Genomic DNA, 16,908 nt, shown 5'->3' on the forward strand with positions numbered 1-16,908 from the left:
GTTCAAAATGTGTTAATTTAATAATATATGTATTTTTGAATCAAGTATTCATCTTTATTGTCTTCATTGTTAGTTTCCACATACCTAAAACAACCTCAAGCTAAATCTAAAAGTTGATGGCTAAATAAGAGCGCTTGAGAAATTGTGCAAGGCATAATCGTCCGAATAGTCGATTAATCGATTATCAAATTAGTCGTTTGTTGCAGCCCGAGTGGGCACGTGTGTATGTACAGGTTATTCCTAAATGTTTAGACTGAAATTTCAAGTCGAGCACCAACACACCCACACACTATCAAAGACACACAGCCACAGTTTCGACCATTGGCCTTAGTCTACGATGTGGACCAAACCTGAGTCCATTCCCTGGGCTGACATCATTTACTAATCCCATCAATTCTCTTGTCAAAGACTAAACCTCTGAGGGTGCAGTATATTGACTGGAAAGAGGATGTGTCCCTTTTCATGTGCCAGTGTAGAGGTTCAACAATTATTTTTTTACTTTTTACATTGGGTCGAGTGGATTGTGGGTAATTTGAGGTCTTGACAATCCTATAATTTCCCAAATAATCCACTTTAACAGCTGTCCAATTGTACATTTTGTTCTACTCAAGGAGGAATTTTGGTCAATAAAGTCACTCAAAACTCAAATGAATTTTGTCACAGTTTGCTTTCTCACTCACCTATTTTCTGCATTAACTTTCCTTAGTCACCTGGTAGTCACATCCTGTCTCTCTCTCACTCTGTTGCACCCATCAGCTCCATTAGTATTTAGGCCCACTTCACTTTCACCTCAGTGCCAGATCGTACTTTGCAGCATGCCAGTCTTTCCCGCATTACCCTTCAGATTGCTCTCCCGGTTTCGACCCTGCCTGTCCCTGACCAGCCTGCCTCGCCTGCTCCCTGACCCGTGCTGTACCTGCGACTCCCGTCCTGCTTTTTCCTGGAACCCTCGCCTGTCCCCGACCAGCCCTTTGCCTACTAGCTGCCGTTTTGTCTCCTACCAGCCTATTGCCATCAATAAAGCTGATTACCGACTATCCCTGGTTTCCCGTGTTCTGCACTTTGGTCCTCAGCTCGTTTGTGACAGAACGATCTGGCCAGAAATGGACCAAGCAAACACCGGGTCTCCTAGAGACCGCTTTGAAAGGGTTGAGGATGCCATCCAAAGACAGGAGGTCACGATAGCTACCTTAGCTACCGAGACCCCACCAGACAACCTCAACCCAGGGACAAATGCTGGATTACCTTACCTCCCAGATGCAACAGATGGGCGCCACGGTACAACAGCTAACTGCTACCATGGCTGCTACCGCCCCTCCGCCCGCAGCTCCGATGCCCGCTCCAGCCCCGGGCCCGACGGGATACGCTCCGGAGCCTCGTGTGGGAACGCCGGAACGCTACGCTGGTGAGCCGGAGGGATGCAGAACTTTTCTCACAAACTGTTCCATATTGTTTTCACTGCAGCCCCACACCTTCGCCTCCGAGGCGGCTCGTGTAGCTTTCACCGTTAATCATCTGACGGGAAGAGCCCGGTTATGGGGAACTGCAGAGTGGGAGCAGCAGACGTCAGCCTGCGCCTCTTTTGCTGCATTTTCCGCGGAGATGCGGAAGGTGTTCGGTTCCGTTCGTCTGGGTCCCGACGCTGCCGGGGGTCTGCTGAGTTTGAGCCAGGGTTCCGGCACGGTGGTGGATTACGCTCTTGACTTCCGCACCAGCAGCCGCCGCAGCAGCTGGAACGAGCCGGCGCAGTGTGACGCATTTCTGAGAGGATTAGCGGATTATATGAGAGATGAGCTGGTTTCCTATGATCTCCCTGCTTCCTTGGATGGGTTGATTGAGCTCACCTCTCGGATTGACAGACGAATCCAGACCCGGAGAGGAGAGCAACAGACGCGAGCGGCGGGCCGCTGCTCGCGACAACAACTTCCGGTTTCTGGGAGATTTCGACTTCCGGTTTCGGCGGAGAATTCCCATTCCTACTCTGACTCACGGTACGGGGAGGCCGAGCCCATGCAAGTGGGTCGTACCAGTCTTACCTCTGAGGAGAGGGAGTTACGTCGAAGAGGTAATCTTTGCCTTTACTGTGGTCAGGCTGGACATATGGTTTCCCGTTGTCCGGTAAAAGGCAGAGCTCATCAGTAATGGGGAGTATACTGGTGGGCCAAACCTCTGAGCTGATCCCCAATCTAAGACCCTTGTGCCATGCTCAACTCCTCCTGACAGGCAAATCTCAGGCTCTGGCTGTTTTTATCGACTCCGGATCAGATGTCAGCATCATTGACGAGGTCTCGCACTACAGCTGGGCATCCAACAGGTTCGGTTGCTCCAGCCGGTACCGGCTAATGCTTTGGATGGTCACCTACTGGGAACAGTGACACACCAGACGACGCCGGTACATATGCTCATGTCGGGGAACCACCATGAGACAATCCAGTTTCATGTGCTACGGTCCCCCCAAATCCCTCTGATTTTGGGCTATCCGTGGCTCCGCCGCCACAACCCAAACATTGACTGGGCAACTGGGTCTATCTTAGGTTGGAGTTCCTCCTGTCATCAGGTTTGCCTCAAGCAGGCTTCCGCACCTCAACTATCTGTGGATATGAACCTGGTTCCGGATGTTACTGGGGTTCCGGCAGCATATTTGGACTTTAAGGAGGTTTTTAGCAAGGCTAAGGCGACATCTCTTCCACCTCATCGGCCCTATGACTGCGCCATTGAGCTACATCCAGGAGCAGTTCCACCCAAGGCCCGGTTGTACTCGCTTTCGGCACCAGAGAGGAAGTCCATGGAGACTTACATCAATGACTCTCTGGCTGCAGGAATTATTCGTCCTTCCACATCACCCGCAGGAGCAGGTTTTTTTTTTGTGGCGAAGAAGGACAAGACCCTGAGACCCTGCATTGACTATCAGGGCCTGAACGACGTCACGGTGAAGAATCGTTATCCCTTGCCACTCATCTCGTCAGCATTCGAGTTACTACAGGGGGCTACAATCTTCACTAAGCTGGATCTACGAAACGCGTATCACCTGGTACGAATCCGTGAGGGGGACGAATGGAAGACCGCCTTCAACACCTCTTCAGGACATTACGAGTACCTGGTGATGCAGTTTTCCAAGCATTGGTGAACGACGTACTCCGGGACATGTTGGATCGTTATGTTTTTGTTTATCTGGATGACATTTTGATCTTTTCAAGGAACCTCAAGGAACACGTCCATCATGTCCAGACGGTCCTCCAGAGACTTCTGGAGAACTCGCTGTTCGTCAAGACGGAGAAGTGCGAGTTTCACACTTCCTCGGTCGCCTTTCTCGGCTACATCGTGGGACAAGGAAGTGTGGAGATGGATCCTTCTAAGGTTTCTGCGGTTACTTCGTGGCGGGTCCCTGATTCCCGGAAGGAGCTGCAGCGTTTCCTGGGATTCGCCAACTTTTACAGACGGTTCATCCGTGGCTACAGCACCGTGGCCGCCCCGCTCACCGCCCTGACCTCGTCCAAGGTGACGTTCCGATGGTCCCCTGCAGCCGAGGAGGCTTTTCAGGACCTCAAGGGCCGGTTTACATCGGCTCCTATCCTGCAGGTACCAGATCCTGCTGGTCAGTTGGTGGTGGAGGTGGATGCTTCTGACGTTGGGGTGGGGGCCATCCTGTCGCAACGTTCTGGGGAGAACCAGAGGCTCCATCCCTGTGCTTTCTTTTCGAGGAGATTGAGTCCGGCGGAGAGGAACTATGACGTGGGGAATCGGGAGCTTCTAGCAGTCAAGTTGGCGACACTGGCTTGAGGGGACAGAACAACCATTTCAGGTTTGGACCGACCATAAGAACCTGGAATACATCAGGCCGGCCCAAAGACTGAATCCCCGACAAGCCAGGTGGTCGTTATTTTTTACCCGCAACGTTAAGGCCGACGCTTTGTCCCGGCAGTTCGAGAGGGGGGGAGACAACTGGGGTATTCCGGACACTATTCTCCCTGCTCCTCGGGTGATCGGCGTCCTCACTTGGGAGATTGAGGAGAGGGTTAAGACCGCTTTGGTGGACCAACCCGGTCCGAGTTCTTGTCCTCTCAACCGTTTGTTTGTGCCTCAGGTTTTGAGGGCTGAGGTGCTTCAGTGGGCTCACAGATCCAGACTTTCCTGCCACCCTAGAATTCAACGTACCAAGGGGAGGGTTCTAGAACGGTTCTGGTGGGCCACGCTGGAGGCTGACACTCGGGAGTTTGTGAACGCCTGTCCTGTGTGCAATCGGCACAAACCATCTCATCAAGCGCCAGCGGGACTCCTTCATCCATTACCGGTCCCACGTCGCCCTTGGTCACATATTTCATTGGACTTTGTGACTGGTCTACCACCGTCCCACGGACATACTGCCATCTTGACGGTGGTAGATCGGTTTAGTAAGATGGCTCATTTCGTACCCCTGCCTAAGATCCCGTCAGCTAAGGAGACGGCAGAACTGATTCTTATCCACGTTTTTCGCATTCACGGACTGGCGACTGATGTGGTTTCTGACCGGGGTCCCCAGTTCACCTCTGTGTTTTGGAGGGAGTTTTGTGAACTGATCGGGGCGACGGTCAGTCTCACCTCCGGGTTCCACCCACAGGCCAATGGCCAGACCGAACGGAAGAATCAGGAGATGGAGACCACTCTCCGCTGCATGGCTTCCGATCATCCCACAACCTGGTCAAAACAACTCCTGTGGGTGGAGTATGCCCACAACACCCTCATCAGTTCCGCTACTGGTCTTTCCCCTTTTCAGTGTGCATACGGTTTTCAACCCCCATTGTTCTCTGCATTGGAGAAGGAGGTTACCTGCCCGTCTGTCCAGGCTTTCATCAGACGTTGTCGGAGGACTTGGAGGCAGGCTCGAACAACTCTGCTTCAGTCTGCTAACCGGTACGCCACATCAGCGAACCGCCGACGCACCAAGGCACCTGTGTACCAGGTAGGCCAGAGTGTGTGGCTTTCCACTCAGAACATTCCCCTTCGGGTGGAGTCTAAAAAGTTAGCACCCAGGTTTATTGGACCCTTCGAGATTGTCAAGGTCATTAACCCTGCAGCGGTTCGACTGAGTTTGCCCCGGAACATGAAGATCCATCCCACCTTCCACGTTTCCAGGATTAAACCTGTCCGGGAGAGTCCTATGATTCCCGCCACCCCTCCACCACCACCCCCTAGGATGATCGATGGGGGCCCTACCTACACCCTTCGTCGTCTACTCCGTTCCCGTCGCAGAGGAAGAGGGGTTCAATATTTGGTGGACTGGGAGGGCTATGGTCCCGAGGAAAGGCAGTGGATTCCTGCTCGCCATATCCTCAACCCTCAACTCATCCGAGACTTCCACCTGCGTTACCCGGAGCAGCCTTCTAGGACCCACGCTCAACCAGGCGTTAAACCAGGGGGCATTCGTCCGCTACAGACCAGAGGCTTCGTCGAGGGGGAGGGGAAGCGTCATCAGTCGAGGAGGACGAGGATTTCCAGGAGGGAGAAACCGAGAGAGCATTCTCAGATGAGTATTAGCCTTTCCCCATACCTCCACCTTCCACCCTTTGTCTGTAGGGTTTTTGTCTATTCTTCTTAGATATATATATATATATAGTTTTTTTTTTCTCTTTTTCTCCTAGAAATGTTCTTAGACGTCAGGAGCCGTCCATTAAGGGGGGGGTTCTGTCACAGTTTGCTTTCTCACTCACCTATTTTCTGCATTAACTTTCCTTAGTCACCTGGTAGTCACATCCTGTCTCTCTCTCACTCTGTTGCACCCATCAGCTCCATTAGTATTTAGGCCCACTTCACTTTCACCTCAGTGCCAGATCGTACTTTGCAGCATGCCAGTCTTTCCCGCATTACCCTTCAGATTGCTCTCCCGGTTTCGACCCTGCCTGTCCCTGACCAGCCTGCCTCGCCTGCTCCCTGACCCGTGCTGTACCTGCGACTCCCGTCCTGCTTTCTCCTGGAACCCTCGCCTGTCCCCGACCAGCCCTTTGCCTACTAGCTGCAGTTTTGTCTCCTACCAGCCTATTGCCATCAATAAAGCTGATTACCGACTATCCCTGGTTTCCCGTGTTCTGCACTTTGGTCCTCAGCTCGTTTGTGACAAATTTACTCTTTGTACACAATAATATCCAACCTATTTTTCCATCCTTTACATCCCGCTACAGAGATTGCTTTGAAGATTGTTTTTTCTTTTATACGTTAAGGAAAATAGTAACTGTTCTGTCTGTTAAAATACAATAAAATGATGGACCTGGTTTAGTAAAGTAGGACAACTATGGAGAACTTTGGGATCATGTTTAATAACTTCGATAACTTTGGTTAAATCTACACTTAAGATTAAAGAAGAACTTAAACAATTATAACTTTGTTTCTTGAGGTTAAGGTCATGTTTCAGACATTAAACAAACCATTTTGCTCAATAAAATACTTGGGAACTGAATCCCATCACAATTACTATCACTATCTCGTCTCCCTTCATGTGATGAACATATTTGAGTAAACAAGAATACCTTCGAATCGTTTAGAGAATTTCCAAATGTAAAATGAAAGATACTTTCAAACAGTGCAAGTGCAAATTATGTGTTATTTTCATATACCAGTTTCTCAGGAAAACTGTTCAAGATGTATGCAGCTTTAAATGTAGGCTGGGGTGTTATTAAAAATAAATGACTCCGAGGTGTTAGTTCACATAGTGCCTTGTCTTTGAGCCCAGAACAGTGTGGGAGGAGATATTTGATACGGTGAGATCTCACCACATACCTCCCCCCTCTAGTCGTTGAAGCCAAAGACATCTTTTCTGACCTGCAAAGTTGCATCAGTGACTTCACATTATTCTAACATTGAGGCTGGCAGGTTGGCTGGATTTGTATGGAGTAAATGTGCGTTTTATGATGAGATTAAATAATTGATGTGAACATGCTCTTACTATAAAAAAAAGCAGCAGAATTAATATTTCCACATCCAAAGAGAATTACTGACAATGCATCAACAGCAAATGACGGGGAAAGTATCAGACAGATCACCAAACATCTCTCACCAGACAGAAGTCGTATGATAACTGTAAACGTGCACTCTTTGCAAAAACATAAATCACTGAGGACATGTGACGTGCAACAATGATGTACAGATGACTTGACTTATGATCAAATAGGGACAGTATACCAAAAGCATCTTATTTCTGCTAACATGTCTGACTGTTAGCTCACACAAAGCCATTTTAATAGTCCCATTCTCACCTGAATATGTTCCTGATATATTACGAGATGAATTCTTAGCCATCAAATGCAAGACAGGTGCATCCATGAGGACTTCTACTATGGCTCGTATTAGATTTTCAAAGGAATAGAAAAGCCTACATTTCAACCACTTAGTGACACAGATATGGCTGTTAAATGTGAGGGCAGCATTAAGCCAATGCCGTTACTCAGGCTTTAACTGCCAAGATGAAATGACATGTGTGCCACAGAGATTAAAATATGAGGTGTTTCATGATTCACACTCTAAAGAAAAACGATGTGTAGCTTCCAAAAACGTATTTGAGTGTTGCTTTGGACAGCATACTGGGTGGCTTTTATCAACAATTCAATCAAAGCTAAAATTGAGTTTTGTTCTAACGTTGGATATCTGCTTTTAAAGATGTATTTCCATTTTTTAATGGATACACATAATAAAAGATAATAATGTATTTTTTAACATTTCTTTTGATTAGGCCTTTTGTGTGTTGTACCTTATTACTATAGCATAAGTATTTCCCTAGAATGTAACTGTTCAATCATACCAATACTGGATATCCACATCCATTGTTCAAGTGTAGCCTTAGTCATAAGATGCATTTGGAAAACTACTGAAAACCAGGAAATGCGAGGTGCGATTCACAGTGAGGGGAGGAGTGGATGGGTTGATGTCTAGAAGTAAACATACAATACCCCACGCTCAGAGTTCTCCATGTGTGAATCTCTCTATCGGAGCAAGCGCAAGGCAGGTACAGGAAGGGGTGGAGCCAAAGACAGGAAACAGGAAGATAGAGAGAGACATTAAAGGGCATGAGACTTGAGTCAAAGAGGCTGTGATGAGAAACCCGAGACATCTGTACACTGAGCATACTGAATCCAAATGGAGAGGTGCAGGAATGAGTCCTCGAACCTTAGTTAGCATTTTGCTAACTCCCTCGTCTCAAAGTCAACATTTTTGTGAAAGTGTTTCACGGTAGTAGATAGCCCACTGGTGGATTTACGAAGCTTCTATGTGTAAAAGAAAAAAGGGTGGATCTGAACAAGTGACTAAATGTGACTACTAAACATCATCAGGCTGAACATAAGCCGCCGTTAGCTTAATGATGCTAAGCCAAGCGTCCGTGATGTTTACATTAGCTTTTTACTTATGGCAATTGCATTTATGCTTCAACTAATATAAAGTGGTGTTCAGATTCAGATTATCCTGCTTGCCAAAATGATAAACATAACATTGTGTTAACCACCCATTTTATTGTCTGCAACATTCGAGAATCCAATGGACCAAATCCATTTGCTTTTGGTCGAGGGAAACACCTGCGATGCTAACTCGGGGTCGGCCTACACAAATAGGTCATTGATGCACCACTCTTTTCAGAACGGACTGTTACACACGGCAGCTCTCGTGTCTGTTGTGTTCTGCAGATATGGTGACTTACTACCACATGTTGTTCTCAGGATGAATTCATGTTGGCACACAATAACCTTCCTTGTATTATTCTCTGGAAAAGAACCAACGTCATGGCTGTCTGACACTGACAATACACTGGAGGCGAAAACAGTTGTACTCTCATTCACAATCCCTTTTGTTAATCCTTCAACATGAATGTTATACACAAACACACACATTGGTGTGTCAGCCTACTGTCTGGAAAACCAAATGCAACATAATGATCTGTGAAGGGCTTAAGATGTTCATCTGTTTAGGCAGCCGTGAACAGATCCGACCTGCCCCATATGGGTTGCAAAGCAGCCTTTCTCTTGCAGAATACATACCAACAGTGTGCCAGTGTGTGGGACTTGTGTAGGTTTTCATTAAGAGTGCTGATAAGTGATCTGTCAGCAGTTAAGGATTTGTCAAAGTGACAAACATGGATATTACAACAGGTACAATTCCCTGAGTTTCACGAGTGACATGAACAGTTTCTCAAAATGGCCACCGGAACGATTCGCAAAGAGTCAGGAGACACTGGACACATTCATAGAGAAGGACAGGAAGCCATACTTAGCAGAGGGATTCAATTTGACCCAATCAGTCTTTAAATCTGAACACATCCTGTTGTCACTCGTGTTGAGGAAATGTTCACTCAAACAGACTTCAAAGAGAAACCAGTGAATCTTTTATGCCAACGTTATTCACATATTGAGTTTAAGGAGCTTTTCTCTCTGCTAATCAGTTGGAAAACACAACATTAAGTTTGACTGATACGCATTCTTCTTTCAGAACAAACGAAGAACAGTTTTTATGTACTTTATGGTTTGATTTAAAACATGGGAAAACAACAGAATGAAACATATAAAAGTAACCATGGGATGTTTGCTTATCATTGAACCCATTGCTGTTGAGATGTTGAGAGCCAGAGAAGGATGTGATTGGTGTACTGGGATGATGAGCCTGGAATCAATGGATGTATGGTTTGGCAGCAAAGCAACGACAATGTGTGCAAAAAGTATTATTCTGTGAATGTGTTTACACTTTTAAACAGTTGAGCTTCTGTATATTTGATCAATTTAAGCACTAAGTAAAAGCACACTTTCCCTTACACTACAAACAGACTTATTTAGCCGTTTCCTTAACATCCTGTCCCTTCTGTTATGTTGTCAGGGAACAATGACAACATGTTCAGATCTGAGCTTCAACACTGAGACAAAAACAGCCTTCTGCATCTGTTTGCCCACACATGTACTGTATATGCATCCTTATGTATACTTTAGCATAACATATTTACTGTTTAAGAGCATTTGTTCTCAGTGTTCTAATGGTAATCATCTCGCAGAACTACCCTGTATCACATGTTATGGCCCCTTTAAGCCAAGGTATCCTATTCTTTGTAGCAGTCAAGGACTTGTGGGAAAACAGTTATAGTCTTAGTAATGCTTTGAATAAAATGTATGTGCTTTACTGTAAAGATATTCAGAACTGTTGTGAATATTTCTGGACCATTAGGAACTTTCTTGAAGTTGTAAGGACGCAGAAGAGACAGCCGTATCTGTGTGAGTGTCTCAGTGTTTGCAATCACAGATCCATCTGGAGCTCCCCCTTCTCAAGATGTGTGTGTGTCCACGTGTGGAACAATCCACGCCTCTAACCATGTCAATATTGGCTTCAAATGCCCACGGAGGATTATCTGGCTATCAGCAAACACACACACGTGCGCACGCATACACACACGCAAACAAACTCCCTCACACACACACACACACACACACACACACACACACACACACACACACACACACACACACACACACACACACACACACACACACACACACACACACACACACACACACACACACACACACACACACACACACAGATGGTGATATTGCACTGCCTTGCCATATGACAGTCACACGTTATATCCAACCATAAAAGCAGGGGCAACACATACAGAAACCAAACAAACACATGTAATACGATGATGAAGCGATAGTCACGATCACTAGTGAGTGTTTGAATATGTATTCACGTGTAGCTGCGTGTGTGTTTAAATTGCCTTTGTGTGTTTGCATGCTCACGAACCCACAATGCAAATGTTGGTCTACAATCTCATCTTTGACATTATTACTGTTTCAACAGCAGCAACAGACGCATGAGTGTGTGTGTGTGTGTGTGTGTGTGTGTGTGTGTGTGGTGTGTGTGTGTGTGTGTGTGTGTGTGTGTGTGTGTGTGTGTGTGTGTGTGTGTGTGTGTGTGTGTGTGTGTGTGTGTGTGTGTGTATGTGTGGCCTAGCATTACTATACTTGTGGGGACCTAAATATGTTTACACAGTCACGTGTGGGGACTCGCCTCCCTCATGGGGACAAATTGGAGGTCCCCATAAGGGGATCATTAATTTTAGGGTGAAGACTTGGTTAGGTTTAGGATTAGGGTTAGGGTAAGGTTAAGGTTAAGGGTAAGGGTTAGGCATGTGTTGGTTATGGTTAAGGTTAGGATAAGTCTCCAGGAAATGCATGTAAGTCAATGTAATGTCCCCTGAAGCAGGGTTTCCGCTAGGATTTTTTCTCACCGGTCAAATGTCCGGGCAGAATTAATTTTACCGGACTAATTTGAAACTTACCGGTCATATTTCAATAATAATAATAATAGTTGTGTAGCAGAGTTGCCGTTAGCAGGTAATTACCGGACTATGAGCAGATATGCTTCAGTTTAAAACTCAATTCACGGGCTCATTTTTATATTGCTTCAGTTTATAATCGTAACAGATCGAAAAATTCAGATTCATTTTTCAATAAATGATTCCACAAACAACATAATTATTACATTCAAACAAACTACTTGTAGTAGATAACGTACATTATTCAGAAGTTTACATTAACTTAGAATAATAACACGGGAGAAACGGATCCTCTCTTTTCCTCTCTCCCTCCCTCTCTCCCTCTCCCTCCCTCTCTCTCTCCTGACAGCCCGTCAGTTTCTCATGCAGCTCCTGCAGCTCGCTAAACAGAGGGCGGGGCTTCAGGTGATCCTGCAGAGCTGCGTGTCTCGGTCAGACTCAGCAGCTGATCTGATCTCTCTCTCGCTCCGGTTACACTTCACTCGCGCTTATGTCCATATGGATCAGACCCAGCTCTCCTGGTCGGCCTTTATAGAGAGCACCGATCAAACTATTAAGAGTGAATATCGGCCGATAATGACCGCGGCCGATCGATCGGAGCCTCCCTAATTATTACCAGACATTTTGACCGGCAGGTTTTGAATTTACCGGTTTTTTATAAATTTTACCAGCTAAAAACCGGTAATTACCGGCTAACGGAAACCCTGCCCTGAAGTGATGTATGCATGGCATGTGTGTGTGTGTGTGTGTGTGTGTGTGTGTCTGTGTGTGTGTGATTGGTGTGTATAGTACCCATCTTTGGTGTGTACTAATCCCTTGTCTAGCAGCACCAGTAGCCCGTGGCAGGCCTGTTGCTCTCAGATAACAGTCCCTCTGTAGTCCCGATGTGTCATCGTGATTCATCTTGTCACAAGGGGCGGAGTTGTTGTGCCATTACCTCACAACTGACCAATCACTTCCCGTGTATCTATCGTGGGCTAATCCAGGTTAGAAGTAATTTCAATGTCCGTAACTTTAACCATCCTTTAGTTCTTCCTTTGGACATTGAATTCAAATGATGTAATATGCAAATAGATAACCTTCCTGAAGTGAAATGACAAGGAACTATAGTTGCCCTATTATGCAACTGTTCAGCTTGATATGTTTTGTTTGCCTCTATTGGGACGTGTTCACATGCTTTCATGTTCAAAACGCTATGTTTCTCATAATGCCTGTGCTTTACCACCTCGTGTTACCCTCTGTCTGAAACCAGAGACCCGTCTGCTCTTGTACTTTAATCAAAATCGCAATATTGACAAGTTCTAAATCCTAATGAACCAAATTAAGAATGGCGGTGCTGCAGAGACATCACAATATGCAAATTGTATTAAACAGACTTAATACACAATCCTTGACCCATGATCATGTGTATACATCTTTCAAGGAATAGGATCATTCCTTCTCGTATTAAGTCATATATTGTTATTTGCAATAGCTGTCAAATCATGCTCACTCAGTTACTAGACCTAGCTATTAGCTGTTTAGACACACTGTAAATAATAATTGAATCATTGCCAGGCTGACCCCACCCTGCTAGCCAGGGCCTCATAAATACCCAGAAGGCCTTTGGAGGTGGTCAGGCATTCATCATTCAGATATTTCCACACAAATGCACCTGTAAGGCAATCCAATGATCACTAAGGTGGAAGGGCAGATGTCCAGCAGCATTAGATGTAAGACTCATACGGCTATACTTATCCTTTGTGTTTTGTTATGTTGCACGTTTGCCTACTTTACATAACCTCATCCATGTGCTTTTTCTTTGAGATGTTTACTTCTAAGCTATTAAACCAAGTAGGTCGATCAAGGCTGTCTCTCTTTGACCTTCCATGAAAGCAGAATTAAAGCTTCAAATATAATACAATCACAAAACATGTCTGCAGGCTCTGCATTTTAAAGTGTTTTGATGAAAGGAAATAGAGGTTCAAGTGAAAATAACATATGTTTCCATCAATTTGCAGGTTGCAGAGACGTCGCCTTTTCTGCATTACTTAGCGGAAGTCTGCTGCTCAGGCATAACACACACAGAGAAGAAGCAGCGAGTGTTTCGGGAGCTTCACTAACATTCATTATTCATCCATTCTCCTCTCAACCTTTTATGAAAAGTGTATCTTCTGGTGCCGGCTGCATGAGCCCTCGGGGCCACCTGGCTGTCGAAACATCGAATCCACATTAAGACTTCAGCCATGTCCGGCGTTATTCACTTTTACATCGCGTTATTAGCAACACCCCCCTGGCTTTTCGTGAGAAACAAAGTCCATTTGGAACACATGTATCGGCGTTCTGAAAGATTCATGGGACAGTTGTGCGTGCTCACTTCACGACAACGTTTTGTCGCAGCATAGTTAATGGACTCTGAAAGGCATGTAAGACACTTTCAATTTAAACAACACTTTTCGTTGACTCGGACAACTGGCTTCAGTGTGTGGGATGAAATATAGATGACCTGGAAAGCGGTCTATGATATGGTAAACCTCCCACTGTCCGAATCTATTTGTCTGCATGACTTTTATCAGTTTTCTTTCTCTGAGCATCATCGTCTTCCGTACTCTTCTGGTCTCCATACTATCATCTTCAAGATTGGATATTTCCTTCTTGCAACTTACTTTTAATGTCATCATAATATATGTTTATCCTCAAGCTACAGTATGACCTTCTCTATATCTGCTTGGCTTTCTTTCTATCTGTCTTTTATACTTTCATAGATGCTGAATGTTTCTATTTGAATTGTACACGAACGTTCAGCCTAAATGATAGCCTGAGTTAGCTTGAGTTAATGATAACATCCGAGCAGCATCTCAACTGCGTCCTCGTCCTACTCTGGTGGTGGTTGCCCTCTAATTGGCATGTGTATGTACATTATGCCCTGTTATTCTGGTTAGCATGCAGTTAGCATATCCATTCGACCCTGAGGTTAACCAGCGCTGCTAAGTTTCATTTCTCATCATTTTCCGACATCATACATTTTCATACTTCCTGCCTTTCTTGCTTCTTCTTCTTCTTCTCTCTTATATTATCACCAGCACCCTCTTCTGAAGTCTCTACCCATACCTAACTCCTTGCATGTTCCGGCTCTCTGCTCTGTCAGTGTCCTCCTGGTGTTTGGGATATAGCCGTGGCAGTTAGCCTCTGATTAGCATTGCTAACTGACCTGTTGCCCTTCCTGCCTCTCCGTCCTCCTTTTTGCTCACTTGAGATGGATGTAATTTTGCAGTCTGACTAGCAATAAGGTACTCGATAGTTTCCCTCACTGTAGTACTGTTCGTGCATGTTTGTATATGTACATGTATGCGGAACTGCAGGACGGAGTCCAGAACACATTTCCTTACGGGGACAATAAAGTATATCGTATCTGTATCATGACAATGCAGCAGTGATCCAGCTTCTACCGCGATTACAACATTGATCTAGTTTAATAATCTCACACTCACAACGAGCACTTCTAAATGTTAACACGCAGATTGTACAGAATCGAATGGCCATAAATGTTTGTGTAGTCTTTATGAAACATGTTTCAAGTCCCCACCGTTTTTATTTGGATATTCGGTTCCATTAAAGACTCAGCATTCAACCCCTTGGGCAATCGGATCAAGACATCCACATGCCTTCCATTTTGTTTTGTGGAGCATGTGCGCTTCAACTCCTTCACAAACAAAGTGTGCTTATTACATTTTTGTGCATTAGAAAATAAATAACTGTCCTTTCCTTCCATTTTGATTTCTCAGCAATGTGAACGTATAAACTGACACCCACACGAATGACACAAACAAATCAAACATGTGATTCCTAGCAAATCAAAATGTATAAGCATTATGAAGGTGATGCAGAGAGGGGTGGATGAAGTGATGTAGAGAATTAGAGAAAGTAAAGGAAGGCAGGTGATGGTGGCGAGCCAGTGTGCATGTGATCAAAGACCCAGAGCGCTGTGTGTCTGGGAACAAAGTTACATCACACATATTCCAAATATCTAAACCTCTAATATTGGCCTTGTTTTGGCTAAAAGGGTTAGAAAATATAAAGTACACACTTGACTTGTTCTCAATACTAATCTAAACGAAGGGTTTGTGTTGACTGACACAGCAATTCTCATTCAATCTGATTTATTAAATGTTAAAATGATTTCAGCTCCAGATATATTGTCTCCCTTGTACATACATTTAAAATGAAGCATGTTTCCCTCTGCGTGCCTATCTGCTGATGCGGCTCATTTCTACCTGCATATCAAATATGAGGACACCTAACATGTACATCTATCTGTCTGTCAATGGATTTGATCTTGTGGTTTAAAGATGTTACATTTAGCATTTTATTCACCGACAAATGATATTATACAATAGTAACTATAACAACATGGTCATAAAGATCATTGGTAGCCTCTGTGAAAACATATTATATATATTTCAATATCCTCATTCTATTGGTAGAACTTGTTTGACTTAATTGTTTATATATTCATTTATTTAGTTTATATTATTAGTTATCGATGTATTTCCTTTTATTATTTATATTTACTAAATGTGTCTTATGTCATTCTAACGGCCCGTCCACACAGTGGCGTGCGTTGAAGCTAGCTGGCGGGCGTGTCTGAAACTCGACCAACAACCAATCACATGAATCTCCCGCCCCGGACACACAAGCAGCGGTTTGATTGGCTAGAGCTTGTGCTGGCATATGATTCGATTGGCTGACGCTTCTGCCGAGGCGTCAAAAGTTGAACATTGCTCAACTTTTGCAGCGAGCCACGCGAGCAAAGCTCTGTGTCGCTTCCCACAATGCAGTTCGGCGAAAAGTGACGTCACCCCATTCAAAGTGAATGGTGAAGCTTTCAACGCACGCCGCTGTGTGGACTGAGTGTGTTATATGTTGTTTAACCCTATTTAATTTTTTTAATTAAATATCCTATTTCTGTTTGACTTGTGTTGTGTGCCACATTTTTGAAGCACTTTGAAATACAGTATATCCTGTGTATGAAAAGTGCTATCAAGATTATTTCTTTATTTATATATTTATCCCTAGTACTTTTATTAAAGCGCAGCGCAATAGAGACTACCAATTCTCTTGTCTTTGGGTTACGGGAGTCTTTTATATAAAATGCTACGCATAACATCCTGAAGTGTTATGGTGCGTCTTGGTGTCAGGTTGTCACCTACCTGCGTTTGAAGGCGAGGACGACCCCGAGGAGGATGATGATGAACATGAGGATCCCTGCGATCACTCCGGCCATCTTCACCGTGCTGTCCACCTGCTTCTCCGGCTCCATCGCATCCGAGTCCTGGGTAGATGCACCTACACATACACACAGCCCGTCACACACACACACAAATACACACACATCGTCCCATTGGAATAGGAAACCATATTTTGCAAAGCAGACACACATAAACACAATACATGCACTAACACATGTTCGCACACTCATACAGAACACACCGAAGATGGTAGCCATCCTTGATACACACACACTCTCTTACAGACACACATGTTAGCCACGAACATACCGGACACATCTGATCCCAAGGTGAAGATACTCTATTTATACAAAGATTCGTAGACATCATGCAGATGGATGAACACGTCAGGAACATGCG

General features: G+C 45.0%; 1 protein-coding gene across 4 annotated transcripts in view; it reads right to left on the bottom strand.

The window, feature by feature from the left end:
- Nucleotides 1-16,589, bottom strand: part of LOC117442425 (receptor-type tyrosine-protein phosphatase T-like) — a 134,496-nt gene extending 117,907 nt beyond the window's left edge. For all 4 annotated transcript variants that reach the window (XM_071202415.1, XM_034078422.1, XM_034078420.1 and 1 more), the window contains exons 1-2: nt 16,471-16,589; nt 7,917-7,949 (exon numbers count right to left, since the gene is read on the bottom strand). In XM_071202415.1, the coding sequence (XP_071058516.1) occupies nt 7,917-7,949; nt 16,471-16,580 (143 nt within the window). In that variant the 5' untranslated portion in view covers nt 16,581-16,589. The remainder of the gene's footprint in view (nt 1-7,916; nt 7,950-16,470) is intronic.
- Between the last annotated feature and the right edge of the window lie 319 nt (nt 16,590-16,908).

Source organism: Pseudochaenichthys georgianus, unplaced genomic scaffold, assembly GCF_902827115.2.
Source record: "Pseudochaenichthys georgianus unplaced genomic scaffold, fPseGeo1.2 scaffold_427_arrow_ctg1, whole genome shotgun sequence".
Classification (NCBI taxonomy): domain Eukaryota; kingdom Metazoa; phylum Chordata; class Actinopteri; order Perciformes; family Channichthyidae; genus Pseudochaenichthys; species Pseudochaenichthys georgianus.